The sequence below is a fragment of the Poromitra crassiceps genome (assembly GCF_964638095.1).
Source record: "Poromitra crassiceps genome assembly, chromosome: 6".
Lineage (NCBI taxonomy): Eukaryota > Metazoa > Chordata > Actinopteri > Beryciformes > Melamphaidae > Poromitra > Poromitra crassiceps.
In genome coordinates, this window is record NC_139627.1 from 18767349 (window position 1) to 18782513 (window position 15165).

General features: G+C 48.5%; 1 protein-coding gene and 1 pseudogene across 2 annotated transcripts in view; one reads left to right on the forward strand and one right to left on the reverse strand.

The window, feature by feature from the left end:
- Positions 1-12249, forward strand: part of LOC310778667 (uncharacterized protein) — a 28987-nt gene extending 16738 nt beyond the window's left edge. Inside the window, exons 3-5 of the mRNA XM_083639151.1 lie at positions 1629-1765; positions 2157-2258; positions 12056-12249. Of these exons, the coding sequence (XP_083495277.1) occupies positions 1688-1765; positions 2157-2258; positions 12056-12127 (252 nt within the window). The 5' untranslated portion in view covers positions 1629-1687 and the 3' untranslated portion in view covers positions 12128-12249. The remainder of the gene's footprint in view (positions 1-1628; positions 1766-2156; positions 2259-12055) is intronic.
- Positions 12250-12328: 79 nt separating this feature from the next.
- On the reverse strand, positions 12329-13984 carry LOC310777776 (E3 ubiquitin/ISG15 ligase TRIM25-like; annotated as a pseudogene). Its single transcript has one exon. The product of its transcript is annotated as an E3 ubiquitin/ISG15 ligase TRIM25-like (transcript).
- Positions 13985-15165: the final 1181 nt, after the last annotated feature.

Genomic DNA, 15165 nt, shown 5'->3' on the forward strand with positions numbered 1-15165 from the left:
GAGGAGGGAAAGGAGGATGATGAGGAGGAGGAGGAGGAGGGAAAGGAGGATGATAAGGATGAGGAGGAGGAGGGAAAGGAGGATGATGAGGAGGAGGAGGGAAAGAGGATGATGAGGACGAGGCACGGAAGGAGCGACGCTAGAAAGGAGTGCGCACAAAATGTGCTCCCCGTATTCTTACAGTTAGACTACCCCTGTTTGTAATGCATAAATAGTCTGAGAGTAATACCTGGGCTACACAACTGGAAATGGAAACTCATATGGCACAAATTGATAGACTCTGCTATCAATCCGCGCTACCACGGTAGCATTTTTTGCTACCGTGCTTTATAGCTAACCTGGGTCTGATGGTAGAGAAGCAGCTGCTTTATAGCCAACCTGGGTCTGATGGTAGAGGCCTTTGGTTTGGCAGAGCGGGACAGATGGTTTGGCAGCACAAGGCGAGAGGGTAACTGGGTAACTGTGCGTAACTGGTTGAGAGGGTAACTGGGTAACTGTGCGTAACTGGTTGAGAGGGTAACTGGGTAACTGTGCGTAACTGGTTGAGAGGGTAACTGGGTAACTGTGCGTAACTGGTTGAGAGGGTAACTGGGTAACTGTGTGTAACTGGTTGAGAGGGTAACTGGGTGTAACTGGTTGAGAGGGTAACTGGGTAACTGTGCGTAACTGGTTGAGAGGGTAACTGGGTGTAACTGGTTGAGAGGGTAACTGGGTGTAACTGGTTGAGAGGGTAACTGGGTAACTGTGCGTAACTGGTTGAGAGGGTAACTGGGTGTAACTGGTTGAGAGGGTAACTGGGTAACTGTGCGTAACTGGTTGAGATGGTAACTGGGTAACTGTGCGTAACTGGTTGAGATGGTAACTGGGTAACTGTGCGTAACTGGTTGAGAGGGTAACTGGGTAACTGTGCGTAACTGGTTGAGAGGGTAACTGGGTAACTGTGTGTAACTGGTTGAGAGGGTAACTGGGTAACTGTGCGTAACTGGTTGAGAGGGTAACTGGGTAACTGTGCGTAACTGGTTGAGAGGGTAACTGGGTAACTGTGTGTAACTGGTTGAGAGGGTAACTGGGTAACTGTGCGTAACTGGTTGAGAGGGTAACTGGGTAACTGTGTGTAACTGGTTGAGAGGGTAACTGGGTAACTGTGCGTAACTGGTTGAGAGGGTAACTGGGTAACTGTGTGTAACTGGTTGAGAGGATAACTGGGTAACTGTGCGTAACTGGTTGAGAGGGTAACTGGGTAACTGTGCGTAACTGGTTGAGAGGGTAACTGGGTAACTGGGTGTAACTGGTTGAGAGGGTAAGTGGGTAACTGGGTGTAACTGGGTGGATCTAGAGTTTGGTGTTATGATTCACTCACATGTAGCTGACACAGCAAAATATGAGGCTGGGGCTGCATAAAAACACAAGAAGGATCACCAAACTATTGTTTGTGTCTGTCTATAACTTTACAATTTGTGTTATTGTTTGAATGCATTTGTATAAGGTACAGTATGTTTTTGATTGCATGCCACCTTTCTACATCTCGGTAATACATGTTGTACTGCCAATCTAGCCCTTATGTAATTATGTGGAATTGAAACTATGGTATGTTTTTTGTCTGACCTTCCTGTGTGATGTCCCCACAGAAAATGTCGCTCTGCTGGGCGGCTGGTTTGAGAGCAGTCCAGAGTCAGCTGAGGTTCAGATGGCAGCTCAGTACAACAGCCACTCCAAGACCAAGAAGCTGTTCAGACTGCTCTCCATCACCTCCGTTCAGACTCAGGTTAGATCCACGTCTCCTCTGGCTGATCCACTGTTCATCTGCTTTGGATTTACCTCTGTCAGTACCATAGCCAGCATATTCCATTAACTCAATTAGAATTTTTAGAAGCTAATATTAAGTTTGGTTATAGACAAAAAACTCTGATACGCTCTGATAAACAATAGCTCTTGGCTTCGCCCGCTGAGGTTTGACTCACTCCGCCAATGAGGTTATTTCTGCCTCCAGAGCAGCTCTGACTCTGAGAAATGTTTGTAGAACTCGAATCTGCTCAAATAGAAAATCAGTGATTTTCTTGAGCCATGTAAAGAAGCTCAAAACTGAATTAGGCCATGACACCAACACACTCATATCCAACGCTGAGCCTCTGTCTTCTGTCCTGTCGTCTCGTCAGGTGACCAGCATGATCAACCATAAGATCGAGGCGGTCCTGGGAAAAACCAAGTGCCTCAAGGCTGAAAACCACGCCTTGGACAAATGCAGTCTGGGGAAAAAGGTGAATCTCTTGTGTGTGAATTAATGTGTGTGTGTGTGTGTGTGTGTGTGTGTGTGTGTGTGTGTGTGTGTGTGTGTGTGTGTGTGTGTGTGTGTGTGTGTGTGTGTGTGTGTGTGTGTGTGTGTGTGTGTGTCTCAGTGTGTTTTTGAAGTAATATTCAACTATTATTCAAGTACATTAAATCCCTGAAAATACTTTGTTTTAGATGTTGTGTGTAGTAAACCTCCAGCATTAGCTCCAGCTGCTGCAATCAGAAACGATGCCATTTTCCCCCCTGATTATTAATTCACAAGGATTCATTATTTATGCACATATCTAGGTTACTGATTCCAGGAATCTCTGTCTGTCTGTCTGTCTGCATGCGTGTGTGTGTGTGTGTGTGTGTGTGTGTGTGTGTGTGTGTGTGTGTGTGTGTGTGTGTGTGTGTGTGTGTGTGTGTGTGTGTGTGTCTGTCTGTCTGTCTGTCTGTCTGTCTGTCTGTCTGTCTGCATGTGTGTGTGTGTGCGAGAATAGAATAGAATAGAATAGAATAGAATAGAATAGAATAGAATAGAATAGAATAGAACTTTATTGTCCAGCCAAGGAAGGAAACGTGTCATTGGTCTCACTTAATTACATAAAAACACAAACATGCCTACAGGAAAGGAGAGGAACATCAACAGCCTCATGACATGACATCACATCACATCAGATCACATCACATCACATCACATCACATCACATCACATCACATCACATCAGATCACATCAGATCACATCACATCACATCACATCACATAGTGCGTTCATATTGGCACAGCCTGCACTCCTCTATACATTACTGTACTTTATCCACTACATTGATCGCATTAGGAATAAAGGAAGCCTTGTAGATCTTCTTCCCTGCCAGGGGTGCTCTATAGCGCTGCCCTGAGGGGAGCAGCTCAAACTCAGGGTGGAGGGCATGTGTCTCATCATTGATGATTAGCAGGGCAATTAACAAAGGCATACAGCATAACTGGTTGCGCTTCCTCGTTAAAACTCGCATAACAGTAGTGGATGGAAACACGCATAATTTCACATTTTCCTTTGCTGATTGTCTGAAATTTGGGTAAAATTTGTGATCCATTTGGATGGAAACTCAACTAGTGTGACCCAGTGAGTGAGTGAATGAGTGAGTTATTTCCATAGATTGACCCAGTGAGTGACTGAATGAGTGAGTTATTTCCATAGATTGACCCAGTGAGTGACTGAATGAGTGAGTTATTTCCATAGATTGACCCAGTGAGTGACTGAATGAGTGAGTTATTTCCATAGATTGACCCAGTGAGTGAGTGAATGAGTGAGTTATTTCCATAGATTGACCCAGTGAGTGAGTGAATGAGTGAGTTATTCAGACAGTGAGACAGTCAGGTAGACAGACAGACAGGTAGACAGGCAGTCAGTCTGACAACAGTCAGTCAGGTAGACAGGCAGACAGTGAGACAGTCGAGCAGACAGACAGAAAGTCAGAAAGTAGGATATTGACTGTCTGTCTACCTGTTGAAAGCACATTAATGTAACATACACATCTGTTATAGCTGATATAAGTTTGCAAGCATGGCCACATGGAGAGGACAACATAAAAATGACAAACATAAAACATACCGAAATAACGTTACTCACCTTCATTCCAGAACTGATATTTCAGCCAGGTCCACTTGCTCAGCCCTGCTACAGACAGCTTTGTCTGTGATCCCCGTCTGTCTGTCTGTCTGTCTGTCTGTCTGTCTGCTGCAATATAGGGCTGTTTTTGTGTTGACAATGACAGAATGTTGGCCATGGGTGCCACACACTATCTCCTAATAAAACATCTAATATCAGATGGGGGACCCTGATCAAATATGATCGAATGAGGGTCCATGTGGTCTAATTTGTTTTAGTTTAGGGGACCTTGACATGAAAAAGTTTGAGAACAGTGTATAAAGGCAGAGACTTTATTGATTTTTTTTTTTAGCTATGTATTTTTATTTTTTATTTTTTGTAGCCTATTATTTATTTATTTTTATTTATTCATTTATTTTGTATTCATGTATGTATTTATTTATTTATTTTTATATTATTTATTTTTATTTATGGATTAAATATAGCATTGATGCACTACCACCATTTATACTTGAAACTGTCAAATTTTGAATATTCATTGAAGGTAATTTTTTTTTATTTTTAATGAACAATGTAATTATTTTGACCAAATATTTTATACAGAAATGTAAATACTGTATAGCAAAACTCTACTCTGTCTACAACCTTTAAAAATGATTTAGAAACATTTTCCAAATCCATAAAATATACAGTATGAAAAACAAAATGTGTTGGGTGAGTTGAAAACGAGCCTAACTACGCTCAGTGTGGAAGATAGTGTAACGTTCCCGGTATCTCATGAGGCAGAGGCTTCTTGATGGTACAAGGTTCTTTATTCTCAGTTAGTCATATTACAACTCTCAGCGGTTGTCACGCTCAAAGCTAGCAGCCTTCCCTTCTAGCAGTGTGTGTAGACTGACGCGCATGCTCAGTTCACTCCGGAAGTATCCCCACAGCATAGTGTTCCCCAATACAACACTCCCACACATCAGTTCCTATCTGCAGTTGAGACACTACCAATGCTCACCCCTGTATGTGTACTGCTGATTCGCTACATACTCCCCGCCCAACAATAAGGTCAACGCCCACGTTGATAACACATCACACACCCCCTTGTACCAAAACATCTTTTTTTAACAGCTTCTTTGTTTTTTTTCTTTCCAACCACATTTTATGTTGCACTCTCAGACTTCCCCACATCTCCTCCCCCACAATATCTCATGTCATGCACATCCTTTACTTTCTGTTACAACATTTCAACATCTCCAACCACCATCTCCTCTCCTTTTTTTTTTTTTTTTTTTTTTTTAATACAACTCAAAGTTGTTGAATCGTCCTGGAGCCCTTGGCTCTCTCCGTGGCCATGTTAGTCTCTGTGAATCTGTCTGCGGAGCTGATCCCACCTGCAGTGTCTCTGGGCTTTCACGTCCCTGAGTGGGGCCCGCCCGGTCATAGCCGGACGCCCCTCTCTGTGGAAACAGAGTCCTTCTTTCAGCCGGTCTAGGTGAAACCGCCGGGCGGCCGAGATCTGGGGGAAAGGTGCACCCCCCCCGGTATGGGGCCAACCTGTCTCGGTGGAGTACCTTCTTGCCACCAAGTGGCATCTGCACTCGGTACACCACCTCCCCCATTCTCTCCATGACCCTGCATGGGCCTGTCCAGTGACAGTCCAGTTTAGGGCTACGCCCTTTTTTTCTCCGGGGTGTGTACACCCAGACCAACTCCCCCCCCTGGAAATGGTTTCCCTTTGCCCTCACATCATAATTTATTTTCTGCTTTCTCTAGCTGATCCCGAGCGAAGTGGTGAGCGGACTCTAAGCGATCTTGTAGCCTCCTGGCGTACTCTCGCCCTGGGGGAGCGTCCAGTGCATCTGGTGGCTTGCCGAACGCCATTTCTGCTGGTGTCCGCAGTTCTCGACCTAACATGAGCAGAGCTGGTGTGCAGGAGGTGGACTCTTGTGTGGCAGATCTGTAGGCCATGAGGATGAGAGGCAGGTGCGTGTCCCAGTCCTTCTGGTGCTCCTCCGTGAGGATGGCCAACTGCTTTTTCAGCGTTCGATTGAATCTTTCTACAAGGCCATCGCTCTGGGGGTGCAATGCTGTGGTCCGTGTCTTTTTAATGTTCAGTTTCTCGCACATGGTGGCGAACACTCGTGACTCAAAGTTTCTCCCTTGGTCACTGTGTAGGGTCTCTGGTGCTCCGAACCTACTGAACATGCCGGTTACTAGTGCGTCGACCACCGTCCCCGCCTCCTGGTCGGGTAGTGCGTACGCCTCTGGCCATTTTGTGAAATAGTCCATGGCGACCAGGACGTACTTATTTCCACTGTCTGAGCGGGGGAAAGGTCCCATCACGTCTACCGCTACCCTCTCCATGGGGGCTCCTGCTGCTAGCTGTTGGAGCGGGGCGCGAGACTGGTCTAACGGGCCTTTGTACGCTGCGCAGAGGTCGCAGCGTCGACAGAAGTCCTGTACGTCTCTCCCCATCCTCCCCCAATAAAAGCCTTGTCTGATGCGGCGGAGGGTTTTGTTTACCCCAAAGTGCCCAGCCCCTACAGTTCCATGGCAGCTCCTGCACACCTCCTCCCTCAACGTCGTCGGCACTACTTTCCGCCACTTATGCTCTCCTGTCGCTGGCTCCTTCCAGGACTTCATCAGCACTCCGTTACTCAATCTCAGGGTGTCGAACCCCGCCCACAGCCCTTTGGTTGTGTCGGTGGCCCCTGCCACCTCTTCCCAGGGCGGCTTCTGGCCCTCTTCTACCCATTGCAGTACTGGTGACAGCTCCCTGTCGTTTTCTTGGTGGCCCCTCCAATCCGCTGCCTCTGCCACCCGCAGCGTCCTGCACACTGGTCCATCCCCCGTGTGGTTAGGGCAGATCCTAGCTTCCTCTTGGAGCTCTCTCTCTCTTCCTTCTCTCTTTTCGCAGTACGTACACCCTCTCTCTGCACAGGGTCGTCGTGACAGGGCGTCTGCGTTGACGTGGCGCGCCCCTGCCCTGTGTTCTATCGTGAAGTTGTAGTCTGCCATTTTCTCTAACCAGCGGCACACTTGTCCCTCCGGCTCTCGGAAGGACCATAGCCACTGCAGCGCCGAGTGGTCGGTCCGTATGGTGAACCGCGGCTGCCCCAGGAGGTAATATCTAAAGTGTCTTAGTGCTTCTACTACGGCGAGGAGCTCCCGGCGGGTGACGCAGTAGTTACGTTCTGCTTTATCGAAAGTCTTGCTATAGTACGCCACCACCCACTCCCCGTCCGGCCCCGCCTGGGACAGCACGGCCCCCATACCCCCATTGCTGGCATCAGTGTCTAGTAGGAACGGCAGGGCGGGGTCTGGTGCTCTAAGCACCGGAGACTCGGTCAGCGCTTTCTTGAGGGCTTTGAAGGCTAGGTGGCATTCTGTCGTCCAGTGGAAGTCTGCGTTCTTCTCTTTTAACCTGAACAGTGGTTCCGCTATTTTAGAAAACCCGTTTACGAATTTCCTGTAGTATGCGGCTAGCCCTACGAAGCTCTCGAGTTCGCCTTTGTTTCTGGGGGTGGGCCACTCCATGACCGCCTGAGTCTTCTCTTCCAGGGTGCGAATGCCCCCCGCGCCGATCCCATGCCCTAAGAACTCCACCCTCCTCTTCAGGAAGTGGCACTTGTCTGGGTGTAACTTTAGACCCGCCTCTGCTATCTTCTGCAGGACTTTTCGTAACGCCCCCACTGCTGCCTGGAACGTGCCCCCGTGTGTCAAGATGTCATCTAAATACACGACGCATTCGGATCGGGGAATGTCTCCCAGCAGCTTCTCCATTAACCTCTCGAACGTTGCTGGTGCGTTGCACAGCCCGAAACTGAGTACTCGAAACTGCCACAGCCCCTTCTCTGTGCGGAAGGCGGTCTTTTGTTTGGCATCGTCGCGGAGGGGCACCTGCCAGTACTCGCTACGGAGGTCTAGGGATGAGAACCAGGATGACCCTCCCGCGGCGTCTAACAGTTCCTCGATGATGGGCATCGGGTATGCGTCTTTTTTCGTCACTTTGTTCAGCCCCCTATAGTCTACACAAAATCGCATTTTGGGGCTATTTTTCTTTCTCACCAGCACTACCCCTGACGCCCACGGGCTGTCTGATGGCTCAATGATCCCCGCCCGCAGCATGTTCTCTACAGCTTCGTTCGCTATTTCTCTCCTCGCTGCTGGGACCCGACGGGGATATGACCTGACGGGTCGCGCCCCCTCAGTGTCTATTTCGTGTTCCACCAGGTGGGTACAGCCTAGCTCATCATCTGACATGGCGAAAATGTCTTTATATTCCTCTAGTACCCTCCACAGTTCATCGCTCTGCTGGGTCTCTAACCCCTCGCTCTGGCGTTGGTGCAATCCCCTGAGCATCTCTAACCTCTCTCTCTCCCCCTCTGCCTGTTGCGCTGGCTGAGGGCAAGTGTTTGGAGGTGGGCTAGGGGCGGGGCTTTGTGGAGGGGCTTGGTCTGCTGGGTGGGGCTCATGCACTACGGTGACGCGATATACAGTGATGTTATTTACATTAGCTCTCTCCTCTGGAACGGTGGGAGGGTGGCCCATCTGGACTACTGGCCCCCCTGCAAATGTCAATGTGCTTTTTCCTAGGTCTACTGTGCATTTGTTTAGCGTCAAGTAGTCTTCCCCCAGGATGCAGGGTCCCGTCATTTCTACCACCCACACCGGAAAGTCCACTGTCTGTCCCCCCACTGTTATCATTACGTGTCCCCTCCCCCTCATTGGCATCAACTCACCGGATACTGTTCTTAGCAGTTGTGCTGCTGGCTGCTCCAGGCGCGTCCCCTCGGGCATCATGTTGACGTTCACCAGCGTTGCCGTACACCCCGTGTCCACCAGGGCGGCGCAGTATCTCCCCTGTAGGTAGACTGGAACATGGCAGCCGTTCATCGCGCGCGGCCCGCTCTGCATGTTGACAGCTCCGGCGATGTCGTCTACTTCGGGGCCCGGCGGAGCCCCACCTCCCCGTTGCTGTCGGTGGGCTCCTTCCTGCGATGACGTGGCTACGGGGACTGTGGCATCGTAGACCCGTCTCGCCCCATCTTGACGGGCCCTGTGCCGTTTCCCTGGTTCCACGCTCTCCGGCGGCAGTCTGCTTCCCGATGCCCGGGGCGTCCACATCCCCAGCAGATCATGTTCCCTCTGGCCCAGCTGTTGTTCCGCTGAGTGGGCTGCCGATCGGGGTTGGGCTGCAGGGTCGCTCTGCGGAGCAGTTGTTCTGTCAGCTGTTGTACTGACTCGGACAGTTCTTTCACCCTGTCGCCTTGCTCTTTCACCGTGTTGCTTTGCTCTGCCAAGGCCGTCTTCCACACTGGCTCTTCTTGTAACTGGCTCTCCGCTGCCATTCTCACCACTGGGGCGGCCTCCATTATGCCGCTGCTCTTGTCCCAGCCTTCTACTGTCTCTATCTCCAGTGCCAACCCCAGCGCTGCTCCCAATGTTTTCGGGTGTCCCAGCGTTACCTTCTGGCTTAGACTCCGTGGCTCGATGGCCTGGACAAAGTAGCTTAGGGCTAGCCCATCCAGCGTCTCCGTCGGTAGCTGGCTGTATGCGCGCCGGCTGAGAGTCTCAATGTCCGTTGCCAGTGCACGTAGCGACTCACCCTGTCGTCTGCGTCTGTTACACAGTTCCGCGGCTACGATGGCCTGCTCCTCACATCGGCCGAAACGTCTCTGCAGGACCCCCATCACCACATCCAAGTCCTTTGTATCAGCTATTGCCGACACGCACGCCGTAGCCTCGCCCTCAAGGGCCATCACGAGGTAGCTGGCTCTCTCCCTTCTCGTCCAGCCATTCCAATCTGCAGCCTCTGCAAACTGCTTGCAGTATGCCTCCCACTCGCCTTTACCGTTGAATTTTGGCGGGGTGATTTCCTTTCTTCCTCGCCGCTCGCCGTCCTTTGTCGCCTCGACCCGTGCCCCGTCTTTGTCCTCGGGCCGTAGGCTAGCTCCGCTGGGCTGTGGCACAGCCTCCATGGCTACAGCGGCAATGTCAACCCGCTCGATCTTCACTCTCACCGGTCCCGGTTCTTCCGCTTCGCTAGCTTGCCTGCTAGCTCCCTTGGGCCGTGGGCTAGCTTCCGTGGCTACGGTGATAGCTCTGTCTGGTTCGGATTTTATTTTCACCAACCCCAGGCTTTCTGCTGTTTTTCCCTCTTGGCTCTCTGTGGTAGCAGCTGCGTCTACCCAGACATCTTCCTCCTCGGCCGGCTGGTAGTCTGCCCCGGCTCTTGCCTTTCCCGCCTCTCGATTGAGTCGTTTGCGCTCTTTCTTCAGGAACTTGTTAACCATTTCGCCAAATCTGGAGGCAATATTCACCGTTTAAACTTCTGACGCCAGTGTAACGTTCCCGGTATCTCATGAGGCAGAGGCTTCTTGATGGTACAAGGTTCTTTATTCTCAGTTAGTCATATTACAACTCTCAGCGGTTGTCACGCTCAAAGCTAGCAGCCTTCCCTTCTAGCAGTGTGTGTAGACTGACGCGCATGCTCAGTTCACTCCGGAAGTATCCCCACAGCATAGTGTTCCCCAATACAACACTCCCACACATCAGTTCCTATCTGCAGTTGAGACACTACCAATGCTCACCCCTGTATGTGTACTGCTGATTCGCTACAATAGAAAGCATAATTGTTCTTGTAATTCTTTAAATCAAGAGAAAAATAACGAGTATTTTATTTTGAAGGGTGATGTGTATACCAGACCGTGTCAAGAGGCGTAGCCAGACCGTGTCAAGAGGCGTAGCCAGACCGTGTCAAGAGGCGTAGCCAGCTGGCTCTGCGGCGCTGCAATTAGATGATGTTGGCAATTAGATGTATCTCGCAAAAGCAGCAAGCAGACGCCGCCTCTCGTTCGCCACCTCTGGGGCTTCGGTTGCGGGCGGCTGGGTCCTGGGAAAACCACGGCACGGGCAGAGGGAGAACATCTACTCTGTGATCTACTCTGTCACACACAGGCAGCACTTTGCACAACGTGCACAACGACAGGCTTTTGTGGTGCCGCAAATGCTCTGTTATCGAAGTTTCTTGCCAGTATTATTATTTGACTTTGTGGCCAAAATCGGGGACATTTTCGGGGACAGCTCCAGCCGGGGACAGAGCACCGAAATCGGGGACTGTCCCCGAAAATCGGGGACGTCTGGTCACCCTACTTTAAATGTGTGTTTTCTTACAGGAGATGAAAGGCCGTTTCACACAGATGCGGTGCGGAATGCGTCGCGAAATGCGATGCGAAATTTCGTACGGATTTTCCGCGACTGCACACGTGTGCGGCGTTCTGGCACAACAAGCAGCAAGTAGCTCTCTGGCAAATCCTAGAAAAGTTAATGTTTCTCATAAATTAACCAGCCTCCAGCTGTCAATTTAATAAAATAGCATGGTTTAACCTTACCTTTAGCTTGTAGGCTATTTTCGTCCAGTCCCTGCAGATGGATGATAGCGCACCTAGCTGTTTGAGCTTCGAAAGGCGTGTCCAATCTGGACATTCAGTCCTGTTGGCGTGTAGCCTACCTTCACAATGTTATTCAGAAGTGCAGGCTGTGTACCCAAGGCTCCTATTTTTCCATTTATCAACCAATACGCCACCTGTTGTTTATCACGAGGTCTCAACTCGACAGATGGAGCAAATGTTTTTAAAGGAGAGAGTGTTGTGGGAGCACTGGGGGTCAGGAGGGCCCCTCAGCAGAATTGTTTGTTTTATATTTATCGATTATTTATATTTCATATCATATTTCATATTATCAATCGTTTGATTTAACTCCTTTGTTAAATAGGCCTACTCAATTGTGATTGAAGAGACCGAGAGGAAAAATAAGGTCACTTCACTGCTATAACTGAATATATGAATGTGTGTGTGTGTGTGTGTGTGTGTGTGTGTGTGTGTGTGTGTGTGTGTGTGTGTGTGTGTGTGTGTGTGTGTGTGTGTGTGTGTGTGTGTGTGTGTGTGTGTGTGTGTGTGTGTGTGTGTGTGTGTGTGTTACAAGTGAAAGTTGGTTATTGGAGAGTATAAATAAAAAAATAACTGTATAATAGTATTATGCTAGCAGACTGCAGCCAGCTTCGACCACACAACAGTTTATACATTTTCATATGAATAAATGTCTGCTTTACTATGATATAACACAAAAGTGATTCAAACTATATCCAATTGATGACATCGTATTTTTCCTCTGCTCCACAGGAAGTGATGCGTTTTACATTTCCGGGTTTGTTTGGAATAAACAGAAGAAGAAGAACTGGCTGGTTAGTGTGAGCAGTGAGCAGTGAGCAGTGCTGGCCACCATGGCTGAACAGAGAGAAACAGAAACTCAAACTGCATCAACACAAACTCCAAGCTCCACCCACACAGGTGATCTCTGGGAAGGGCAGTGTGCACACACAGCAATGACAGTTGAGCAACAAAGACAGAAGTAATTTCACACATTACTGCTTTAATCATTCCTGTCTACTCAAGCTAACACAACTCAGCGGTGTCTCCAATATAATGACCAAACCAAAATCCAGCATAGAGAGGCTGAGTGAAGGTGGTCTGGACTCTGTGGAGGAGAGTCATGGTTTCAGAGACACTGTAGAAGGACAGAATACCTGCACTGTGATCCAGGTACACTCCCACTCTGGAGGACTGAGGGCCTGAGATGGGAGTTTTGATACTGTTATGGAAGAGTTGATAATTATTGCGGTTACAATCTAAGGCCCAAGACTTGTCATTGTTCCCAAATCCACCTTCTTTCGTTGTTCTGCTAATATCCTTATATGCGACTGCTATTGAAACTCTCTTCCCGCTCCTCTCCACCTCCCAGTAACAACATCCAGTCAGACCCTCTCTACTCAGGACCTGCCACCTGTCAGTGAATCTCTCTGGGTGACTAGAATATGACTGATCTTCTCCCACACGTGTTGCTTTTCTGTTCCCCTCAGATAATAACAGACGTCTGTGTGCTGTGTTTGGATCCAGTGTGATCTGACGTGAATATAAGAAGTCAGCTCTGGTCTTCGGCTCTGGTTGTGACAGTAAAACATTCACGTCAGTCACTTTCACAGTCCATTCCTCTGTCAGAATGTCCTGTAGTTTATATCTGGGCTCTGACACAGCCACAGTCACATCTTCAAAGTAGCGTAGAGGACGGGTATCAGTCCTGGGTACGTCTGTAGATTGACTGAGACGTGACAGTGAGGGGTAACTGTGTAGAAAATGGGTGTGATCCTCTGTGTGTGGGAGCTGCTCCAGTTCAGCGTCTGTCCTCCTCAGCTCAGAGATCTCCTGCTTCAGCTTCTCCTGAAGTTTTTCGACCCGACGTACTTCCGTTTTCTGCTGGGATCTGATCTGCTCCTTCACATCAGAGCTTCTTTTCTCAATGAGATGGACCAACTCAGTGAAGATCTTCTAACTGTCCTCTACTGCTTTATCAGCAGAGAGATTGGTAGCTTCCACATCCTGTTGAAGCACCTTCACATCTTTCTCTCTGTCCTGGATTCTCTGCTGGATTTTTTGCCGACTCACCCCGAGCTCTTTCTGCCTCTCAGTCCATTCTGCTGCAGCTGAGACCGTGTCGTCGCCTTTATGTCCGTCCATGGAGCAGAGATAACAGATACACTGCTGATCAGTACGGCAGAACACCTTCATTACCTCATCATGAAGAGAGCAGATGTTCTCCTGAAGCTTCATGGTGGCTTCAACCAGCTTGTGTTTCTTTAATGGAGCTGCATCATAGTGAGGCTGGAGGTGCTGCTCGCACTAAGAGGCCGGACACACCAGACAGGACTTGAAGGCTTTCCGCTTTCTCCCAGTGCAGACATCACAGCCCACATCTCCAGGTCCAGCATAGCAGTGATCAGGAGGAGCAGCTTGGAGTCCAGTCTTCTTCAGTTCCTCCACCAACTCTGCTAACATGGTGTTTTTTCCCAGGACAGGCCTCGGTGTGAAGGTCTGTCTGCACTGGGGGCAGCTGTGGATTTTCTTCTGATCCTCTCCATCCCAGCACCTTTTAATACAGCTCATGCAGTAGCTGTGCCCACAGGGAATAGTCACCGGATCCTTCAGTAGATCCAGACAGATGGAACAGCAGAGTTTTGCCCCGTCCAGCTGAATTCCTTGTTGCGCCATTTCACTTCTCAGTGACACTGTCAGAAGGTTTCACCTCTCAGTCAATAACAGTGTGTCCGATAGTTTCACTTCTCAGTAACACAGTGTCATATAGTTTCACTTCTCAGTAATAGCTGTGTCAGGTAGTTTCACTTTCTATCAAAAGAAACAAGTTGTGCTTCACTCCAAACCAATCCATTGACTGTATAAAGATCAGTGAACCAAACCCACAATCTGTTCCTTTTGTTCATGTTGATTTGCTGATCGGCAGTGAATTGGCTTGTCAGTTCTTGCACTTCACAACTTGTTGTAAACTTTACACCCATCTTTAAACTGGCAGATCTGTGACAGTCTAGAATAGAAAGGAACAGTTTGAACTAGCTGTTTGAGCCTCTATGGTTTGAGCCCAGGAAGAGGGGGGAGTCAGGCTGGAAGAGGAGTGTTTAGCTCTCGTTATGAAGTGATGATCACGAATAAAAAATGAATAGTTACACTTGGGATCAACCTCCCTATCTCTTTACCCCCCCCCCCCCCCCCCCCCCATTCCTCTAAATGCAACATTTAAAAAAAAAATCCAAACCCTTCTAAGTGGCTTGTGGAAAATTGAACAGTAAAACTAGTTAGAATGTTCCCGAGCCAAGTACCAGTCCCAGGCCCGTACTCAGTCCACACCTGAGTCTGAGGAAAATAGGAAAATTGGTGTAAGGTAGAATAAAGTTTTTGTCAAGACAGGTTAACTGTGGAAAATATGTTTGAATGAGAATGTGCTATTTTGTGGTGAGGTTTAGGTAGGCAGTGTGTGTGTGTGTGTGTGTGTGTGTGTGTGTGTGTGTGTGTGTGTGTGTGTGTGTGTGTGTGTGTGTGTGTGTGTGTGTGTGTGTGTGTGTGTGTGTGTGTTTTATCATAAACTGTAATGTACTGTACTGTAATCTTCCAAAGTATTGGAATCTCTCATATTTGCCCTACTTTTGGATCCAAATAATAGTACCTAAAAAATGTGTTTAAAATACTAAAGTAATAGCCTACTTTTAGAAGAAAAAACAATGCCTTCAGAATATTTACTTTATTGGAAATAATTATATATCATTCCCATTGTATGCATTTATTCTCCAAAATGTCCTGAACATAAATATGCATATTAATGTATTCCTTGTGAGATATTGAATTTCAATACTTTATATGCCTATATACTCTAGTCTTGTTTTGTT